Consider the following 22,435-nt stretch of genomic DNA (forward strand, 5'->3'; position numbering starts at 1 on the left):
ATTTTGCACTAAATTTAGTCGGACACCATTTGCAGTCAGCAGTCGACATTTGAAGGAAAAAAAAGGCAAAAAAGTAAAAAAAAAAAAAGCATCACCGCACCACTTTTGGGGCAAGCTCCATAACAGAAACCAAAGACTTTTGGGGGGGGGGCCCCCTAAAATCAAAAATACATCATCTTTACATTTGTGTTTGATGCAACAAAACTACAGTATATCCTCCAAAAAAGTGTTTGTCTAACTATTTTTGAAACGACTACAAAACCATGAAGTCAATTTTGAAAATTTGTGATTGTGCAGATACTCCTTATCCTTGGCCTAAACCCCTATAAGTTTCATTGAATTTCAATCATGCATCACTGAATAATGGTCAATTGATCACAACAACATGTTTTGACACTGTGACCAAGTTCCTTGCCTTAATCCATTTCAGTGCTGTTTTATGTAAGCTGTGTAAAATCCTGCATGTTGTGAAAAAAAGGCTGATGTGGTTTGGGATTGGAACCATTTGCCCTTGAGCATTAAACCGAGGTCTTGCCGTGATGACTGACAGCCAGGCAAATGATTCCGATCCCAACCGCAGCCCTTTTCACAACATGCAGGATTTTACACAGCTTACATCACACAGCGCTGAAATTAAATAAGGCAAGGATTTTGGTCACAGAGTCAAAAAATGTTGTCATGATCAATTGATCAATTGTGTAGTGATGCGTGACTGAAATTAAATGAAACTCATAGGGGTTTAGGCCGAGGACAAGGAGTATCTGCAGAGTCAAGCTTGCAATGATCTCCGGAGTTGCGGCCCAACTGTAGACATGCTGTAACCTATAAGTCATGTACATGATGTAAAAGTCTGTTCTTGTAAATGCACAACTACTCACAAGGTCGTGACTGTCAATTGAAAAGGATCCCCATTTGTTGAAGGTCAGTTGTTGCATGGAGCCTTTAAAGCCCCGTTCGTACTTCTCGCGAATGCGAATGCGAAGCGAATTTGATGTCATGAAACAATCGCTGCGAAATTCGCCCGAGTTGAAATATGTTCAACCTTTACGAATTCGCAGCGCGAATACTTGCCATGACATCACAAATTCGCGTTCGCTTTTGCTTTCGCGCAGAGTTCGAACCGGGCTTTATAGCATGTGGAACACTTAATTTGTGTGCAGTACAGTGCCAGCCCCAATGCGAAATGGTGACCTTGATAGCAGTGTTTTCAGTACAAACATCTGGTTTTTGACTCCAGTGACAATTTTTCACGACTGCTATAAATTGGTAGCTGTAGATCTCTGAACCTGTCGCAATTCAGGGCCACGAACCCGAGGCACGTGTTGCTGCGAAAGCCTACAGGACAAGGTGATTGAGTGCCATAAAAGGCATGTGCTGACATTTGTTACTAACCAACCAACCAACCGAGAGACATGATGCTTTCCGCAGCTAACAATTTCAAAACTGACTTCATGGTTATGTAGTTATTTTAAAAGTAGTCGGTATTTTTGGGGGGACATACTGTATATTTTTTTATATGCAGCCTGGTAATGGCAAGGTGGAAAATAACGAATATTTATAACTTCATGCTAATATACTTTCTGGGCACTTTTGTAACTTCGGAATTGCAGCCGTGGGAAAGGAAGTGCACTTGTCGTTTCCTAAATTCTCTTGGCCCGCTTGTATACTTCCACTTAATGTCGTTTCGTCGGACACTTTGCAGTGCGCATCCTGCGGCGACGTGCGTGAATGTAAACTCGCGTCAACCTTGAGGGGGCTGTTTCGCTTCTTCTCGGTGAGGGCTCGAGACTGGTGGATGTGAACTGCAAAACTGACACCCTGAAAGTTAAACGCACAAGAATATCACAGTAAAGTGTCTTGCTCAAAAACATAAGGATATTGCTCCCAAGAGAGTGCGCAACAGTCTTAGGTTAAAACATTTCATGAAGGGGTGGTTCGAAAGAGAGAAATACATTTCCCACCAATTCTATATTGAAATTGAAGTTTATTTTAACCGTGTTCAGATTTAAATAATTAAAAATATTAAAAGTTCAAGCAGAATCTGTGGGAGAGGTGTTATAAAACAAATATTGAATGCCTTATCTCGTGGTGAAGTAAAACTAGCCTCCCTCGGTGATCCATGGAGCATCCTATTTTCCCTCGGCATGTCCATGGATCACCTCGGGAGACTAGTTTTACTACACTACTCGAAGCATTCAATATTTGTATACTATGGTATGTGCCTCACGCTTTAAATCTCCTTATATGGAAATTGATGCGCGCGGTGCGTACTATGCGATGTGGCACAGAACGCAGGAAGTGTGTTTAAAACCAACCGTTTTTTTTATCAGGGGTTTAAAGCCACCCATGTGACGGGCTTTTGACCAATAGGAATGGGTAAACTGTCTCGGGTATTTGTGAACGATAATTAATTTACCTTATTTCTTGCAGCCCGCACAAAGCCAATGTTGGCTGTTGTTGTGATGGCTTTCAGTTTGTCACCAGTACCAAAGATCACCTATACAAAACAAAAAGAGAATCATCGATTTTGAATATAATTGGACTGGTCAAAATGTGGAGGAATGTATGTGGGAGGATTGACAGAGTCATAGCGAGTCACTGAACTTTGTGACTCGAGTCGAGTTGAGTCATTTTAATTGACGCGAGTCGAGTCAAGTCATGTGTGGTCGAGTCGAATCTTCTTTCGTATGAGGCAGCAGAAAGTCAAGCTTTTTCGTCCAGTTGTCTAAGGCCAAAAAAAAAAGTTTCCGGTTTCTGGTATGGAGCTCGTCCAAAAAGTGGTGCGGCGACGCGGCTTTTTTTTTTTTTACCCGACTTTTTTGCTTCAAATGTCGGCTGATGACTGCAAATGGTGCCCGACTAAACTTAGTGCAAATATATGGGAGTCCAGAGAGGCCACATAAAGCTTATTCTCGATCATAACCCCATCTAAAAACACGTTAAAATTGTGCAGCAGCAGGATTCCAGTCAAACCAGTGAGTTTGGCGGTTTTGAGACATCATCTTTCATTGAAAAAAAAAACGTTTTCATTTTGCCGACGCGCATGGCTACGGCGACGCGCGCGCATACCAGAAAACGGAGACTTTTTTTTTTTGGCCTAAGCCATGTTCTTGTTTGTTTGCTGACAGTGGCGAAGCCCACCATGTCAGATGGGGGGCGAAGTGCAGCACACTGTCGAGTCGAATGATAAACTACGTGAAATTATAAACTTCTCTCTGTTCCTAAAGGTTCAAAATCCCTCAGGATAAATCTTCTTCAATAGCTGGCCCCAATCTATGGAACATCCCATCAACATCAGGGACGCCCCATCTCTCACAAATTTCAAGAAACATCTTAAAAGTTTCTTATTCATGACATCCTAGTCTTTCCTTGTACAGCACTTTCATCTGTCTTGTAAAAGCGCTTTATAAATACAGTTATATTACTAACAGGTCTAATAGGGCGACAGTTATGAAATTTGCTCTAATAGGGCGACACACCTTATTATGAAAACCGCCATTTTGACCAATTTTGACAAGGGCTAGGGCTAGGCTTAGTGTAAGGGGTTGGGGTTAGGGTTAGGGCTGGGGTAAATTTTGTGCACAAGTCTATGGAAGAGTCGCCCTATTGTGGTTGTTATTATAATTATTATATAAAAAATAGAATTAGCTGTTGCAAACTGCTTACCAACCAAAAGGACCTATGGTATAAATGCAAAAAAATAGTTAGTGGCCTGACGTTTCGACTCTAGCAGAGTCTTTCTCGAAGGCTAAATGACAAGACTATAAACATAAACAGGTACATGTATACATTACTGATGTAACAAAAGCAGTCAAGTGGAAATAGATGATGCAGAGGAAAATACACAGAGAAAGCAGGTGGCTGAACAGAAAGGAGGGTAACAAAAGGGAGGGGGATTGGGGGAAGGGGATGGTTGACCACAAGAGGTGGGGAACACAAAGGACAAAGTCAATGATGGGGAGAGGGAGAGAAAGGTAGTTAATTAGTGAATGAGGCAGACTGGAGGGGGGGGGGGGGCTTATCTGTGGTGAAAAGGAGAAGGCAAAGACAAAAAGTTATTAGTCATTTCCTTCTTGGATGTTCAGACCATGGGGTTGAATGGTCTGGAGACGTCTTATCCATAATTTCTCTCTACTCAGACGAACAATCTCTCTGTGGTTTCCTAGTGCCTCAATGCCCTGTCAAATCATGTCAGAAATTGAGTGATTAGGAAGATTGAAATGATGTCCTACGGGTGTATCCAGCTTATGGGTGTTGACTGTGGATCTGTGGCCGTAGAAACGTCTCTTGAGTGTAGTTCTCGTTTCACCTATATATTGAACACACAAACTTTGCAAGATATTAAATATATTAGATTGGTGGTGGTGCAGGTGACATGACCCCTTGTCCTATGGGTGGCACCACCGGTATGGCTGGTGAAGGAGTCCGATTCTCTGATGTCTTGTCTACAGACGATGCATTTGGAGGTGTTGGGACACATAAAAGTTCCCTGTGGTAAAGGGGCGTTAACATTATCATTAAAGGGGGGGGGGGACTTCTGCCCGGACAATGTGATCCCAATGAGATCCCTGAGACTATTATTATTATAATAATAATTTCGGAGTCTTATATAGCTCACATATCTACCAACAATTAGGTTCTCAAGGCGCTGGAGATTATGTCAATTATTAAAGAAAGGTAAATAAAGATTATGAGAAATATGAGACCCATTATGTAGCACCTTATAATTGTTTACAAGATGCTGCGGCGCATATTGCAGCCACTGCCAGAAACACAGGCAAACCACTTCTCTTAGCGATAAGTGTTACTGGGTTCTTTAACTTGCATTACACAACACACGGGACCTACGGCTTTACGTACCATCCAAAGGACGAAGCAATAACGGAAAGTGTCTTGCTCAGGAGCACAAGTACCATGTTCCCACGGTCAGGATTTAAAACCCAGGTACCACGGTACACGAATCGAACACCGGAACCATTGGACCACGCACCCCACACAATTTACAGCGAGGGTTTCGGGGACCCGCTTAAGGGCCCAGAAAAACACGAACACTAACCCTAGCCCTAATATAATTCTATTATTATTATTATATATTATCCCCATCCCCCCTCCATCCCCCCTCAACACAGGATCTATATGCCCCTGGGTGGGGGTGGGGGGGGGGTTCATGAACACACCTTAGCTCTGTGTTTGACGCGATGGCTCTCTTCAAGCATCTTGGCCCGATCAGAAGGACCGTCTTCCACCACGGTGATCCGAGAGAGTAATCGCTGGGAGCGGTCCCACTCCGTCGGCCCCGCAATGGTTCCCAGAATGCCCTGGAAGTCGGTGATCGCTGTCTGGCACGCGTAGAGCTCTTTGTCTGGGCAGAGGGCAGACACGCATATGATGAGAATCAAAGATGAACTGAGAATGCTCTTCTACAAATTTAACTTATTTTTTTTAAGTTTTGGATGTCTGTAATCTTCTGAAAAAAGTCCACTTTTCGGGAATGCTTTTTCGCACAGTATTGTGCGATGTTGAGCAGAACGCAGCGATCAAGCCAATGTACAAGTTCTTATTTGGTAACATAATCGAATATGTGAATCTTGAAATTGTTGATATGATTTTTTATGGATTGACGAATCATACTTTATTCCTCAGTGCAATCTCGATGATCGTAATGATTATTACAAAATAACCTGACCTTTTATTGTCAATCGTATTTTGAACATTGTTAACGATTTTTAATTTTTTTTTTTTTTTGTAACAATTTTAATGGGGATCGTATCTTATTGCATTTTTTGTGTTAGTTTTGTATTAATTGATTTTTTGTTTCTAATGGTTTAACATTGTATTGTCTAATGGTTGTATCATTGTATTATCTAATGGTTTCTAATGGTTTAACATCTTAATTCGGCATGTGCCGCCACGATGATTTTTTTTTCATAAACCAGTCTAACTGTCTATATATCCCGGTGTAGCGTGAATTAAGGACTCTATGAAATACAGACTCTTTGGCATGAGGCAAATAGTTTATACGCAAACTGCACAACATTATGTACGAGACCGGCACAATTGAAACACGGCCCGACTGTTTTCGTCGTTGCTACCTTGTAGGAACTGTTCAATCTCTGCCACCAGGGGGCGCTGTCTCTCCTGCTCGGCCAACTCCTGGATGAGGGGCTCGGCGAAGGCGTGCCAGCAGCCGCCGTGAGTCAGGTCCGACACCAAGGCCACCATGGTGGTCACGTCCAGGTTGACCTTACGACAGTCTTCATCAGAAGGCTGGCTGGCGCAGGGACTCTGGTGGGATAGAAAAATGAGAAAAAGAAACTAGAGATTTCAACCACTGTAATTTCACTGCAATGTCTAGGGCAACTGATATTCGACTTGAAAATATCTGGTTTCCATTTCAGGAAATCGTGAATTCAGTTTCAACTATAAAACTGTAAAAGGGTGAATGATAAGCACTTTATAATGTGCCTGCCCCACACCTTTCCGAATTGACCAGTTCACCTGATCATTTTCTTTCAGTGTTGCGGAGACTGCAACGTTAACTGCACACATGCCCGATTCCTTTCTATAATCGGTCACATGATGATCAGTCACATGATGACCAGTCACATGATGACAAGATGGCAGCCGTCACTTTTAAATCACGTGACTTAATTCGTTTTTGAATCTGATTGGTTACATGAACATCGCGTCCAGTGAAATCGGAGTGTTGCCCGCACACCTTTCCGATGACATCGCATCCGGTAAAATCGGATGTGGACAAAATCAAACATGTTTGATTTCATTTGGTTGCCCAGTGTACGGTCAGACCGGTACGATTTTTCAGCGCACGCCTCTGTACGATGGCCCGATGAACCAGTAAAATCGTTAAAGCTATAGTCCATCATTTGTAATTAGTGCATTTTGTTCGTTTGAAGCAACAAAAGTGTTCAAAATCTAATGAAGGATACTGAGCAACTAACCTGATGAAGTTTCAGCTAAGCTTCAGCTGTACATTCCGAGAAAAGCAGCATTCTAAGATCTCAATTTCAAATCAAAAGTTACTGAATCATGTTTTGAATTGTTTTGAATTGCAGCTATACGCGGCGTCGCGCACTGATCCGACGAATTATAACAACCGTGCACGCGTGTGCGTCGTTCCAATACTTGTGCGCGCTGCGCCGAATAACAAAACGAACTACTAATTTAAATTTCCTACGGCGCTTCTTAAGAATCACCGTTGGAAATGCCTTCTTTCGTTGATTACTTCAAAATTACAGCTTCCCAGAAAGAATAATTTCGCAGGGAGTTTAGTTCCCTTACTATCTTTCAACCAAGTTTGTTTTTCAACAGTAATTACGCCAGTTACTTTTCGGATGGCTGCAAATGATGGACTATAGTTTTAAGGTGTGCGGCGAGCTTTAGAGTGGATTTTCATAGAATTAACTTTTCTGTCAAACAATTTTGCAACTGAAATTAAATGTAACAAAATGGCCCAAAGCTTTTTAGTATCTCTTTTTGTGCACACAATATAGGGTTTTTGCAAAAAGCTTAATTCTTGCTTCAAAAGGTTAAGCGTTCAATGCGGACGATCAAGCCTGGACAACATCAGCCACTAGGTGGCGCTTTTCATGATGGCACATTTGCCTAGAATGATACAACTTCGTCAAACAGAAACGATTAATTTGCCATACTTACTTTCCCCAAATCTTTTATAACTGGTAGTTGAAGTGGTATTTTCAGGCTGTCTTCAACGGTTTGGAAGATGTGGCCAAGTGGTTTTATGCCAAGTTCAACAAGGTCATCTGCAAGCAAACAAATACAAATTCAAAAGACAAAAATCACCAGTTGTAGGGGGATATATGACTTCCCCTAATAATTTGTTTGTTTTTTCAATTGGCAGGATTCAATTGCAAAACGAAGCATTGAGACACTTCCCATTTAAGACCGTTCAATTTAGGAACAGTAAGACACAGTAAACACAGTAATGTTCATATAAATATACAGATATTTTTTTAAATGAATATTTCCCCCTGCAGTTACAATTATTGTCTCATTACACTGAAGCAGCTGATGTCACAAAACAGTGCGTAACATGCACCGTGCGTAGGATTTAAGCAACAGATTTGTTGCGAGGCTGCGCAATGAACTTGCGATAAATTTCACAAAACTTGGCATAGCTGCGTTAGCAACGTCTTAATAATGTAAACATCTTGGACAAGGAACAACAGTACGACGGCTGTTTTTGTACAAAATCTCTTCAGTCAAAAAAACAGTCATTGCATTACCACTGTTCGCCATTTTAAAAATAGTTTTGTTCGACTCTAAAAATTCTGTGTGGGTAGAAGAGCTATACATTTAGTTCAAACACAAATTTAAGCTGTGAGTGTTTTGTTTCAACCTTGATAAGTTGAACAATGACAGGCTCCACGACAATCACGATTTGCCAGTGAAATAGTTCATTTACAGTCGCTGCACCATAACTTATGCCACCTAACTTGATTGCGTAAGTTGCACCATAATTTGCTGTGTAAGTCATGGACTTAACACACTATGAAGCTTTTGCAAAATGTGCCATAACTGAAATGCTGCGCAACGTGAAATGTGGTGCAAATTAGGCAAGAAATTGTGGCGCAAGTGGAGTTGCGCCATTGCATAAAGTTTCTTGACATCGGCCACTAGTCAAGTCAGTCAGTCAAAGGCCTTTGCCTCGCTTGTCAGAGACCAGCTGCAGTGTTCGACTCGTGTGCTGTGGTACATGGGTACGAATCCTAACAGGAAACATGGTCCTTGTACTCTTGAGCAAGGCACTTTACCATTATTGCCTTGTCCTTCGGATGGGACATAAGTCTTGTGCGTTGTGTAATGCACGTCAAAGAACCCAGTAACACTTATCGCTAAGAGAAAGGGTTTGCCCCGGTGTTTCTGGCAGTGGCTGCAATATGCGCCACAGCACCTTGTAAACCTTTATAAGGTGCTACATAATGGGTCTCATATCTCTCATCAACTTCATTTACCCGTCTTTAAAAATATACCTAATTACCAGTGTTTTTGAGTACCTAATTGTTGGTAGATACGTGTACTAAATAAGACTCCGGTCTTAAACCCAAATCCAGTCTCTGATCAGGACTAACTTGGGTCAACCCATAAGACATGTGTCACCAAGACTTTGTGTCTCACCAACGATAGCTTTGGTGACTCCACCATAGAAGACAATGTTGACTGTGGGCGGCTGGTAGTTGATTGGGTGCTGGCGGCTGGCTTGGAGGAACTGCTCCGCTTGCTCCACGATGTCATGCTCCCCGTATTCCCCGTCTCCTGGAGGAAGGAATAAAGGCCACCACTGGTCAATTTACTGTACCTCACTGGCTAAGCTGGAAGCAAATGTCAGTGATAACCGCTGGCTGAATGCAACGTACATTTAGTTGAAATTTGGTTACAGTTAACATAAAATTACCGTAAATGCAAATGTTGTCAAGTATGTACATTTGTCCCATACTAATGTAATGATGTTTCCTCCCATGCCTGTGGATTTAATACATACATGAACTACATGTAAAAACAATATCCTATTTTGATTCTAAAATATCTCTGTTGTTTACCAATGGAATTAAACCAAAATTTCAGATCATGTAAACAAGGCATGACAAAATTGTATGGAGCGACTTTCATCAGCTTTGTGCAAGAGGGTGAGATTTAAATGCCATAGGGAAATAATACTTTCAGAATGACGATACAGCGCTGGAGACGGTGGCGGAAGGCGCGTGCTGTGGCCAAAAGCTTCTGAAGGAATGCAGGATCACCCCTGATGTCATTGCACACCTCCTCAATCGTGTGTTGCGCCAAACGATCGAGGAAGTGTGCAATGACATCAGGGGTGATCCTGCATTCCTTCAGAAGCTTCCGGCTGCAGCAAACGCCTTCCGGCACCATCTCCAACGCTGTATCGACACTGGAGGACGCCAAGTCGAAAGTAGCAGATCCAAAGAAGGATTTTTTTTGACACGTAGTATGTTATGTTTGTGTTCATTGTGCTGCCACTAAATTTGACATACAATTTGGGCGATTCACAATGCAGTGCGCCACCAAGAATTCGCCACGGAGAGTCCATTTTTCAAGTTTACGGTCAACAAAACATGGCCCATTTGAATGAGTGTCAGTAGACAACTTGAGCTAAGATGTCATAGATTGGGGCATAGCGTTCTGCCGCCTTACAAAAAACACCATATTGATAACAAGAAAAGAAAAGGGAAACATATCCTCAAATCATACGCTTACGAAACTACTGACCGGAAAAACTAACAATTTCAAATGTCCCGCGCTGCGAATTAGTCGACCATCTCCAACAATGCACTGGGAAAAATCACTTGGCAAACACTTGGTAGCGCACTGCATTGTGAATCGCCCGAATAAGGATGCAATGATTACGATGATGAGAATTTCGTCTATACCTTCCCATATTCTGTGTAGCGCCTTGGCCTTGCGAGCAGTGACTTTCACCCACGACGTCCCCCCGTTAGCGACCACGTCCACGATCACTGTGCTCTCCGCGCCATTCTCTCCTTCGTAGTGGAACGGGTGAAGGACACTGAGCACGTGCCCGAAGGACTCCGCGCTGTGAAGGACGCCCTCTAGATGCGTCAGGTTGGTGCTCTTGAGTTGGTTCTCCTTCAGCGCTATACTGCCGTTTTGTAGCTAACAAAATAAACATTCGAGTCCAATAACTTCAAAGGGCCCATACAATGTAATTTTTTTTAAGGTAATCCATGAAAATAACTTTGTGTGCCATTTTAACTTATTTTTAATTTTCGTTTTGCCATTTTCAAGGGTGTTTAAATTGGTTTTTATGTTCATGTCAATTTCCATATAACAGCACCAAACATTGCTAGAATTTTGGATATTTTGCTGTCGTAGAGTTTCTTTTCTTTGGTGATTCCTTGTTGTTTAAAGTACAGCAGTAAGCCAATGAACAAACTTTTCTCACAAACGTTTTCAATGAACACATATTTGGGTTCACACTTTGAACAGAAAACCCCTATGGGTGCACACCGGTAAATAGGCCAAAATCCATCCGCCGAGCTCATGAATAAAAGTTATACCCTCAAAATATTCTATATAAGAGAGTTCTGAGCGCCGTAAAATTGGGGATTTGAAGAGATATGGTGATGAACCTCTGGCCCGGACTTGGGGCTTCCAATTCTAAGCATTTTGGATGCTTTTGGTCTCAAAAGTGGCGCTATTTTGCCATGTTGTGGAGGGATCGTTTTTCAAGATGGCTACTTTTCCGCTTTGGGGAAAATAGGGGTCGTCTTCTTTGGGTGAGAATATCTCAAAAAGTCAATGGTCAACCCACCAAAAAATGAAAAGAAAACGAAAGATGACATGTTGAGCATCATTTTCTGTGCAGTTTGAATACCTGTGAGAGTTCTGAGTATTTTTAAAAGAATTTTGAAGTATGGGCATTTAGCACTAGTGTCTATGGGAATTCATTTGCAGGGTTGCATCCCTATACTGTACAGTGTCTTCCTAAAGTGACATCACAGCAACAGCGCCCTCAGTTGTCAGAAAAAGCATGTAAACTATTAAATGTATGAAGAAGTGCACTTTTCAATCAAATTTACCTAAAAGGAATGTCAAATTGTTTTCATTCATTTAAAAGTAGTAGAAACTTGCCCAAATGTGTTCCTGCACAGATTAAAGGGAATATACAACATTTGCAAACATTGAAAAATAAAACTACCAAGTTTTTACGAAATACCTTACTAGGGCCAAGTTCGCGCAAGGACTATAATTGACCAATGGTTAACTAACGTTTGCCCGAACTCTGTCTAGTCGACGGTGGTTGACTACGCTAGTCGACTATTTGGAACCAGCCTACTGGGGTTGGTTGCTTCGCTGGTAACCAATAGCCGCGCGCATTCATAACGCTAGCAGAGAGCCAGGATCCAAAAGTTTTGCGATGACATTTTGACCAGCGTTTGACGAGAGATGTTCGCACGTTGCTATCAGTGCGCAGGCGTAAGGTACGTCACAAATCAACCACTTGTCGACTAATGGTCCTTGCCCGAACTTGGCCTAGGATGTTGGTAAATGACAGTCTATAAACATCCTGTAAAATTATGGCACCTGGTGTGAAGTCATTTTCAAAAAATGGTATTTTTGTATACATTTCCAACGGTGGTCGGCCGACCACCGTTGGAAAAACCTAACTATTTTTCAACTACTGCTCCAACTTTACACTTTTTTCAGTCCAAATTTTGTTGGTTACATGTTCATGAACGGGTGCAGGCCAGCTAGACTGGTTCCCTTACCTTACAATTTTCCATCATCTATAAATTGATCCATTTTATCTTTAGTGGAGTCAAGTAACCAGACTACTTGAACATTTTTGTTTTTCTTGGTTTTTCCAGCATTTTCTAACACAAAACTTCAAACATGTCAGTGTAACAATATTTGATCTATTATACTAACCCCTCAAATAGTTCATTTCTGAAAATTACAGCAAAAGCCAATCATGTACATTCCCTTTAAGTCATGTCTTGGCCCCTTTTTAAAGTGGGGTTCTGTAGTTTATAGATACGGGAGCCCTTACCGACTTCACAAAAGTGCGTTCTGACTGGATCTTCTTGATGAGTTTCCCGATGCCAGCGATTCCGGACTCTTTGGACTGGAGCATCTGGGCCCTGCCAAGCAAGTCTTCGGCTCGGCCGAGTAAGCCCTGCAGTGCGTCGCGAGTCGACTCGTCCATATTATTTGCCATATTGTTCAAGATGAGCTGATTCTGAAAATGAAAATTTGTCAAATAGTACTTCAGGAAACCCAAGCTCTATTGCGACATTGAAGCTGGTGGAAGGGGGGGGGGGGAGGGCTGCACATTTTAAGTATAGGGAAATTAGACTGGTTCTGGACCTCCCATATTACCACTCATCGTGAATGGTGAGAGGCAGGAACCAGCCCAAAGGCCAATGCCCATTTGGGGGGTTCTTACAAGCCTTCAACATAGTCCCACTAACTGGGGCCCTAGAACTCCTTTGTTTGATATTTGGGATGTTGGTCTGTCGTACTAGCGTCCCACTACGGAAGAATTGTCAATATTACAATTTCAAAGTTCACCACAAAAATCAGGCAAAATACTTGACAAAAATACCTTTGAAGCACCTACTGGCTTCTCCACATGTCAAAGACGAAGTAATGGGGCTTCAATGATACTCGCGATTATTTTTTGGGTTGCAAATCCGTGAAATTCAACCGCTATAGCACAGACATCATACAGCGATCATTCAACAACGTTATGGCTGTGATCTATATGTCGCAACACATTTTCTATGTACTAGCCCCAGGTTGGACTCCGTTGTGTACACGCAACGGAGTCCAGGGTAAGAATCTCTCCTGCCATAGCAAACAAAAATTATAACACATTTTGTGCATATTTTTACCTGACGAAGGAAGCTGAAATTTCGCTTACATATTCCTTGTTTCCAGAATTGTACCTGCGCTGAGTTTAGGAACGACAAATATGTCCGCAGACGGCGTGTTTACTGAAAATAAACCCCAAGTTCTACGCTTTCGTTGAAAACATTTTCAATACCTTCAACATATCTTGTGTTTCATGAATGATTACTGCATAATTTTTGCTATCTTATAGGAAATCCGAGCGCAAAATGCTCATCAGGAATTCGACTTGTAGCCCAGGGGTCACAACTATATTTTTCTTCCAGAGGTGAAGTCCGTGAAAAATGGCCTCAACCTAAAATGATAATTTTCCCTCATTATCCAAACCCAGTTGAGATAATAAACTCACCTAAAAACTACAACGAAGCAAAGGATCAACTTGAAATACTTCTAGAATTAGAAGGCTCATGGAGCCTTCGACTTGATTGAATTTGAAACAGAGCAACATAAAATATGGGCGTTCGAATTTGAAGCCCGCCCTCTGGGACTGCCATAGACCCATATTAAAATGTGGCCAAGTTACTGGACTACCTCCGTAAATCAAATTAAATAAGGGCCATTCTTCCACCATGTACAAAAACATGTCGAACTTTGTCAAATTTTGAAATTTCACATTTAGCATGTTTAGGCTTAGTTTGTAGTTTATTTTTGCTTTAGAAGCATACTCACCCTCTTTATAGGCTAATCAGAAAGTGCTGCCCTTTTCAGATGTCTAATTTTCGTGAAATTTCATGTTATAATTTTGATACGCAAATGTACACGTGTGCAACGAATCTGGAAATTTCACGAAAAATAGACACCTGAAAAAGGCAGCACTTTCTGTTTAGCCTGTAAAGAGGGTTAGTAATAGTATGCTTCTAAAGCAAAAATAAACTACAAACTATGCCTAAATGTGAAAATCAAAATTTGACAAAGTTCGACATGTTTTTGTACATGGTGGAAGTGTGGCCTTTATTAACGGAGGTACAGTACAGTATTTTGGCCACATTTTTATGGGGCTACGTACGGTACGTCCTACTTCATTGTTACAATAAAGTACAATTTTACAAAACAACTCCATTGAAATTTTCCCCACATCTGACGGGAAAAAGCCGTAACGTTAAAACGTTACCGTACTCACAGATAATTCAAAAAGGTGTTTGGAATTCGCGTTGTTGTTTTTAGGGACACTCAACTTGTAGGACTGTTTTTCGATGAGAAGCGCACTGAATCGATGTACACATAATTTTTATACGAACGACGACCGTATCGTACCGATTGCTGCATGATGTCGCAACTTGCAGTCCCAGAGGGCGGGCTTCAAATTCGAGGGGGCGGGGGGGGGCGGGTTGATTTTCTTCCGCATGACTTTGTACTAAGTCACTGATCTCTATATAAAGACTGGATAGCTAATAAAGAGCCGCACAATGTACGAATTTGACGCCATATTGGTGAGACCGGCTGGTGATCTACAAAGGACAAGTTGCCGTCTTTATAGACAGCTTGATTTCTTTTGTAACGTCGCGGCTCACTTGACTTATATTTTGGCCACACTGACCAACTGACCAAGGTTTACTACAATTTTTCTAACGTAGTGGTTACTTTTATAATGCCGCAAATCACTTTTTCGGCGTTTTTGAAATAATAATCACTACGGAAATGTGTTCCTTTTAGAACATCATAATATGTGTACGTGACCAAAATGCGCGTCAACTGTTGATACAACGCGCGCGTTACGCGTAGAACGTTCGTATTATACGCGGCCATCTTCGTGAGACCGGGGACGAATTGGTCAATATGCAAAGTCTACTGTGTGAATGTTGTATGCATATCCGCTATCCAGTCTTTATATAGAGATCAGTGTACTAAGTACGAGTGAATCATTTCATGTATCAAAGTTCATGTATCATTTCATGATATAATTCAGTAGTTTATACGATATAATTCAGTAGTTTTGAAGGAACCATTGTAAGACACTCGTGTTCTTCGACTCTTTCCCTTACATCAAAATCATCCATTTAATTTTGGTGGTTTAAAGATAACACGACTTACATGTACAAGCTTTGCTCACGTTTGTGTCTTTAATTATTACTGAAAGAAAAACTTTCTTGGCTTGTTTAATGAACCTGTTGGTTCTCTTTATTTATAAGAAGTACAATGTATAGGGCAATTTTGGGACCGCAATAGAAACAAGTTTTTAAATTTGCGTTATTTTTTCCACTGTATGGGAATTTCCTATTTTTAATTTTTAAATTTTTATACGGTTTTAGATAATTGTTTGTTGTATTTTGTTAAATCTTAACTTATATTAAATCTGTATCATTATTGTGTGGAAACTGCGAATCAATCAAATCAAATCAAATATTGGTCGAAGAAAACACTGCTCAAACGGGGGCAATCTTCTCTCCATTCGCGATGTAAACAAAATATTAAAGACGAAATCTCAAGATATACGAAAGACGGAGCGAGTGCCACTCAATAAGTAAAGACGTGATAATGTTGAAATAGTAGTGACGGAGTTTAGAAGCCGAATGGCCTAGTGGTTAGATTCGTCGTCCACGATTCGCGGAGCGCCCGGGTTCGAATCCCGTCGGTGTCTTTTTGTTTTTAACGCACGCATTCAGTCATTATAAGATGTTTAATTTCCCGTCGTCAAATACCAACGGTACCTTAGCTTAATCGGTAAGCACTGCGGCTGGTACTTTCCGTGAGTTCCAGGTTGGCGCCTTCGTACAGGTTCAGGGCATGTGGTCCACTCGGAGGATCAGGGCTTAGGGTGCCGCCCTGTTCCTCCCTTAGCTCTTTGCTTTTACATGGCGCCTGGCCCTCCGGGGTTACAGGGAAGGAAGTGTGTATTGGTCGGGGACGCTGAGACCCCGGAATAGAACTAAGGGGTTGGCTGGGGCATTGTTATGGCTCAGACCGATCCCTGAATGCTTGGCTAGCACATAACTTTTTGATTCTTTTTAATCCTCTATTTTTTATTTTAAACTTTGGTTAAGTTGGATATTTACATCTGCTCGGCAGGTCTCCGGTAGTATTAAAAACGAATCAAAGGTCGACGTCGTGAATAAATGAATATTAAATAATTGATTATAATCACAATTAAGTTTGGTTCGGTCAATATGACTACCATTAATTTTACGTCAATTGCAAATTGCGCCAATAATAAATTATTATTGCCGCAGAAACGCCATGTGCAATATTATACCGGAAACAAAATAAAGATGCATATTATACTACAATGTTTTTGACAGAACAGGGGGACGGAGTTGACCCCCCCTCCCCTGGATCAGTGACGCAACCAGGATTTGGCACGGGGGGGGGGGGCTCACAATTTGTTTTTAAATTTTGTAGAAAAACGATGCCTACACTCCATTGCAAAATAGAGCGCTTTTAGGCCCCAATTTCATCCAAACTGAACGGAACTACAAGCTCACAGTCCTGTGCACGGCTTCCACCCAAGAATTTGAGGGCATGCAAATCGTGATTTGGCCGGCGTAAGCAATTTCGGACCGATTTACTGGTCTGCAACCCTTAGGCAGGTTTGACTGTATTTGCATGTAGCCATAACACACACGGAATGTATATTCATGCGCACGCATGATCAACCGTCATCGTGCCTCTTTTCTCTGCCATTTCCTCCTTACCCTGCATTGTGAATCGCTCGAATTCAATGCACTGTATAGGAGGAAATGGCAGAGAAATGAGGCACTTCGAAATAGCAAAATAAAGCATGACTAATATCCAAAGCGACCAAAACTAATAATTGAGGCTTATTCTTACATGGAATTAGCAGCGGCGTAGCCAGGGTGCTGCTCATCCTAGGGGGCGTTGGGGGGGGGGGGGGGGGGGGGGGGGGGGGGGGGGGGAGGGGGCTTGAGGTTACAATGGAGGGGCTCCCAAAAATCTGCTGAAAGGTAGACAGGTTTTTCACCGGACACCCGCCCTCCGTCAAATCAAATAGTGTGTGTGGGCGTGAGCTCAAATTAATTTGTATCCTTGCTGAGACACGCACACAATACGGGGAACAAAACATTGTAAAGGTCTCCACAGGGCAATTTCTATAGATAAATAGGTCTCCACAAGGTTTTCACGAAATAGAGTTTTAGAAATTTCAGCCAAGGACATTAATTCTGGTTAAAATAAGAGCATTTTGAAACTTCCCTTTCAAACTCGAAAACTTTACTACACGAGAACAAAGAAATGTTTGCACAAGGATACAAATTCGAGAGTGTGTGTGTGTGTGTGGGGGGGGGGGGGACCATCTTCCTATGAGGGCGCTGTTCAAAACGTATATCATGGCTACATTAGACAATAACCAATTCGCATTCGAAGGGTCGGAAGGGAAACAGCCACTCGCGAAAAAAACCCTGTTTAATACGCACAAAATCGCGTAAAAAAGGACTTTACGTTCTTCCAGCTTTTCATGGTAACTTATATGGGCTGTGATTTTCTCCGGATGCCAAATTTTCAGTTGGGGGGGGGGGGGGGAATGGTGGGAAGGGGAACTTTTTATGGGGGGGGGGACGTTAACACGTTGAATTTGTTTCTCACTTAAGTTCGTGTTTTGAAGATATATTATTTCCCTTATTCCTTAACTTTTTTTTTAGTGCTCTTTGCATTAATTTCGGTTGATTAATGAAAGAAACGTGATTACTACTTTTCTTTTATACATAGAGTGGTGGAGCAGTTTCTGACGAAATCATCTTCACAACTGACAAGCGAGCTTTCTTGAGAACGCCACACATAAATTCATTCACTGCGTCCAAAACTTCAACATTTATGTCCATGATGCTGAATTTTTGTGAATTGTTGTGATATCTTATTATCGTTGAAAGCACAAGGAAAGGAAAGGAAGCTTCAAATTAAAATAATAAAAACTCTTATTTTTTTTTTTAATCTAACATATAAAAAAGGGAAAAGTTTTTAGTGTTGAAGCATTCTTTTTTAACTCTATGTATTGACAATGTTTTCCCGCCGTTTAATAGCCCATTGGGAGTATTGTGACGTGTGGTGCCAGCTCTCCTGCGTCAGGCTGGTTTGGTTGGTAGCGTGCCGTCCCGATGGTGTCCTATCCCTGCAGTGGTGGGCCACAGCACCAGGCTATCCCCTCTTCTGGGTTGGTTGGATCAGCCAGTAAACTGGTAGTCAGGGCAATGGAGCAGGGGAATGGAAGTGGGAACTGGGAATCGGAATGTGGAGTCGGAAGTGGGTGGAGTCGGAATGTCGGCGGAGTCGGAATGTCAGCGGAGTCGGAATGTCGGCGGAGTCGGAATGTGAGTGGAGTCGGAATGTCGGCGGAGTCGGAATGTGGGTGGAGTCGGAATGTCGGCGGAGTCGGAATGTGGGTGGAGTAGGAATCGGGTGGAATAGGCGGAGTCGGAATGTGGGTGGAGCAACTTATCTACCTTGGGACTTTGCCCTAGACTTAGTCCTAAGTAGACCCTATACCCTGAGACAGACTAGTAATTGGTAAACAGAAACAGTGATGAAGTACGATGGTCATGCCTTTAATCATCATCATCCGTCATGTCATTCCGCATAATCAAGAGCCTGAGCAATTAGTCTAATCATCAGAGAATCAAGCAATCAACTGACTAAATCCTAGCCCTGCAGCTCATTTTATAGACTTTGAGCCCCATAAGCTAGTGCACAACTTCTCTTTGCCATACAACAGTGCATAAACTCAATTGACCAATCAGAAACAAGGATTCCTTATATGCAAAGTGTGGGTGACTCACAGTGTGCTAGTGTATTTAAAACATACAGTTGGTGACTTAATTCCTATTCCGTCACAGTATAAGGAGCAAAACAAGTTTTTAAATCACATTTCACAAGATATTTAGCAATTCGAGGACTGGAGGCATAAATGATGCAATATAGCAACCCCTATTACAAAATAATTAATAGCAATATTTATCTGCCAAACTTTTTCTCTATAGTGTATTACTGTCCAATATATCAAGCAAATATTACAAGCATATACATGTATATAGACCCTCTACGAAACTTTCTGCTGAAGTTATTAGCTCTTTCGGCGATCCTGTAACTTATGGCGCTAATACACAAAGCCTAGAGAACATCTTTAAAAGTTTGCGACGTCTGAGACCGTTATTTCCATAAAGAAGTTCGACTTCAATGTTCACTGTGTTTCACGCATTATTGCTCCGACCGCAGCATTTGCTCCTTCTCAAAGCCTTCAAGACATCCGAGGGTTCTGGGATGTCGTCCCACTGGCGACGTACGATGCAGCGGAAGACGGTCTTGAAGTCACGGTGCTTGGTGGCGTAGATCAAAGGGTTGATGCAACTGTTGCACAGTAGGACTGTAAACGCATACTCAGTGCCAATTTTCAACTTTAAGTTTATTAATTGCAGGCAAAGGAATACGGCGTATGGACCCACACACAGCACAAAGGCACAGACGACGTAGCACATGTTCTTGGTTATTTGGACCTGATGGCGACTCAGTTGGTCGTTGCCGGTCGTCAATGCGGGCTGGCTTCGGGGTTGGGTGCTGTCACTGGGGCCCGGGTTGTCATCGAGTTGGGTCTTCGTAGGGATGTGGGTTGTGAGTTCCTCAGGTGTGGGACTGGAGCAGGCCATGCTCCTCACCTGGCGGTTGATACGTCTCCAGATGAGAACGTAGCAGGCGATGATGAGGATCAGAGGGATCGGAAACATAGCAATTGCAAATGCGACGCTCACGTGGCGTGTCATCAGCCGAAGAACAACAATAAAGGTGAATACTAAAGGTATCACCCAAGCGCACACGAGGTACACGGCGATCTTCCTCGGTGTGTAGACATTTCGATAGGTGGTTAGTGGTCGTGTGATCAGCAACCAGCGGTTAAGGGCGATGCACATCAACGTGATGATGCTGCAGCCGAGAGTCGTGAGCAGAATGAAACCGAGCCCGTATCCATCCCATTCCCAAGGCCTTCCGGATACCATCAGCGCACGTTTATCAAGTGCACCGAGAGCGACATTAACCGATAACACCAGACAGGTCAGCAGGTCTGCGACGCTCAGATTCACCACGAAGGCGTTGGTGGTCGTACGGAGCTTTTTGGAGAGAAGCACGGCCAGGATCACTAGTGAGTTACCGATGGTCCCTACTATGAAAGCGATCCCATACAGTACGTAGAGAAAGACTGTATGGCCATTTACTGGGACATCCGACTGAGAGCTCTCGCTAGTGGAGTTGACATCATCCATAGTTTCAGATGGTCTGTAAACATGAGAATGAAGATAACAAATTATGATGAATATTTCATATAGCCTACAGTCATAACCCACGTATAATTATATAGGGTCTTTTGCAATAACCCAGAAAATTATACCTACCGATTAAAACGACAGAAACGTTACTCAAAGTGAAAATAGGAATGGTATCAAATACCATGTGAAATCATCAGTCTGGAATAAATTCGTTTAGAATAAAAATAACATAACAGAGTTGCTTCAAAAAAGGGTGCCCACTGGCACTTTTCTTCTATACGCAGTTACTAGATCTGAAGTGTTTTGCATATATTTTCTCTGTGTCTCAAAATGCAGACCTATAATGAGCTCTCACCATAATGTACCCTTCTTAAAATTTTGATCAACTTTGTTCTTTCAAACGGTACAAAAATGCACAAATGGCCAGTGATCCTTTACGACTATAAATCATCTGTTACCTCTCTCTAGAATTTGACAGGCCTCCTCGAAAAAAAAGTCTACACGTATATTGATCAAGGTTCGAGCTTACAAATTCAGGCAAGTGCTGGATCGTATAGTTAGAGACCTACCTTGAAGCTGGTTTATGTGAAGAAATCTATTTATAAACTAATGAAGGAAACGGATTGAAATGTCAAAACTTCAGTACTTCTTTTTCACACCGCCAACACCTCACTGATAGATTCCTTTTCAGTGAAATAAATATATATTGACCTAGGGTGCATGAAATACGCAGTTTAATGCATATGTACGTGTGCGTGTATTTACAAGTACCCACTACGCATGCGCACGAAATGTACATGCGCACGCATAAACCGCCATCGGTGTTCAACTTGCTGGGAACGACGGTAACGTGTAAATTGAAAGCATTGTAAGGAGGAAACGGCAGAGAAAGGCGCTTATCAAAATAATGAAACATGGCATGAGTCCTATCTTAGGCGACGAAAACTATTTATTTGTTTCGGATAAAAGGTTTTTCAAATTATTCACCAACAAGTATATAGTCATTAATTTCTCTCCTTGAACTTCCTCGCCTAAATTGTTAACATGCTGTCCTGGACAAAAGGTATTTCAAAGTTTTCACAAGCATGTGGTCATTGTTGTGGGTTTTTTTTCTCTCAAGCTTCTTCATCATTTCACAAACAGTAATGGTAACACGTGTTTTTCGAGAACACTTTATACAGGAATGACTTCACAGGTTCTAAAATAGGCCTATTATACTCCAGAAAGCAAGACTTGTACTTTAAAATTGTCTTTGGGAAAAAGGAACTGGCTTCATTTTAGGCCGACGACGATGCTGTGCCGAACGAAGGTCTTTCAAAATACGTTCGCAAACATGCTTAGTTGTTTTTCCTCTTATAAACGTCCTCATTATTTTTTCACAAACAGTATTGCTAACACTGTGTTTTCTGAGAATATTCAGGGACAACCATGACTTCACAGGTTGTCAAGTTATCCAGAACTTGAGCAATATAGAACTTTACATGATGACAGAGCAGATTTGTGTCATCAATGCCGGACCCAGAACTGGACTTCCTATTATTTTTGTAAACATGGCTGTTCCGGTGCAGCGTGAATATACATCCGACTCCATGAAATGTGGACTCATTGGTAGTATTGCACATGTGTGAATACGATAATATGCTATTTTTAGGATCATTATGAGAGAGTGACCTGTCACGTGCGAGGGATTAACCAATAATTGGGAAAAGGGGTCCGATTTTCATAGGAGTCGGATTTTCATATGACACCGGACTATGAACTTTCAACATGTTCACAAACATGTTTAGTCATGTATTTTTGTGTAC

General features: G+C 41.9%; 2 protein-coding genes across 3 annotated transcripts; both read right to left on the reverse strand.

Annotated features, from left to right (window-relative positions):
- Positions 1 to 639: 639 nt before the first annotated feature.
- On the reverse strand, positions 640 to 14,697 carry LOC119732372 (UPF0415 protein C7orf25 homolog). 2 transcript variants are annotated; one of them, XM_038205830.1, is made up of 9 exons: positions 13,778 to 13,916; positions 12,569 to 12,757; positions 10,428 to 10,671; positions 9,157 to 9,294; positions 7,675 to 7,781; positions 6,093 to 6,285; positions 5,178 to 5,362; positions 2,417 to 2,497; positions 640 to 1,818 (listed from the first exon to the last, which is right to left on the reverse strand). In XM_038205830.1, the coding sequence occupies exons 2-9, from the start codon at positions 12,734 to 12,736 to the stop codon at positions 1,564 to 1,566; spliced, it is 1,371 nt and encodes a 456-aa protein (XP_038061758.1). In that variant the 5' UTR covers positions 12,737 to 12,757; positions 13,778 to 13,916; the 3' UTR covers positions 640 to 1,563. The 2 variants fall into 2 exon arrangements, with proteins under 2 accessions (XP_038061758.1, XP_038061757.1); XM_038205829.1 differs by lacking the exon at positions 13,778 to 13,916 and adding an exon at positions 14,549 to 14,697 and having other exon boundaries at positions 641 to 1,818.
- A 4,865-nt stretch (positions 14,698 to 19,562) lies between these two features.
- LOC119732291 (octopamine receptor beta-1R-like) lies at positions 19,563 to 20,627 on the reverse strand. The gene has a single exon (XM_038205750.1). It carries the CDS (start codon positions 20,625 to 20,627, stop codon positions 19,563 to 19,565), a length of 1,065 nt encoding a protein of 354 aa, XP_038061678.1.
- Positions 20,628 to 22,435: the final 1,808 nt, after the last annotated feature.

Source organism: Patiria miniata, unplaced genomic scaffold, assembly GCF_015706575.1.
Source record: "Patiria miniata isolate m_02_andy unplaced genomic scaffold, ASM1570657v1 HiC_scaffold_24, whole genome shotgun sequence".
Classification (NCBI taxonomy): Eukaryota; Metazoa; Echinodermata; class Asteroidea; order Valvatida; family Asterinidae; genus Patiria; species Patiria miniata.

Excerpts from the sequence above, each read along its gene's own strand:
- LOC119732372 (XM_038205830.1), bottom strand. The coding sequence starts at position 12,736 with ATGGCAAATAATATGGACGAGTCGACTCGCGACGCACTGCAGGGCTTA. Across the intron at positions 9,295-10,427 it reads GCTACACAGAATATGGGAAG|GAGACGGGGAATACGGGGAG; the intron begins GTATAGACGAAA and ends TCCTTCCTCCAG. Across the intron at positions 2,498-5,177 it reads GCGTCAAACACAGAGCTAAG|GTGATCTTTGGTACTGGTGA; the intron begins GTGTGTTCATGA and ends TGTTTTGTATAG.
- LOC119732291 (XM_038205750.1), bottom strand. The coding sequence starts at position 20,627 with ATGGATGATGTCAACTCCACTAGCGAGAGCTCTCAGTCGGATGTCCCA.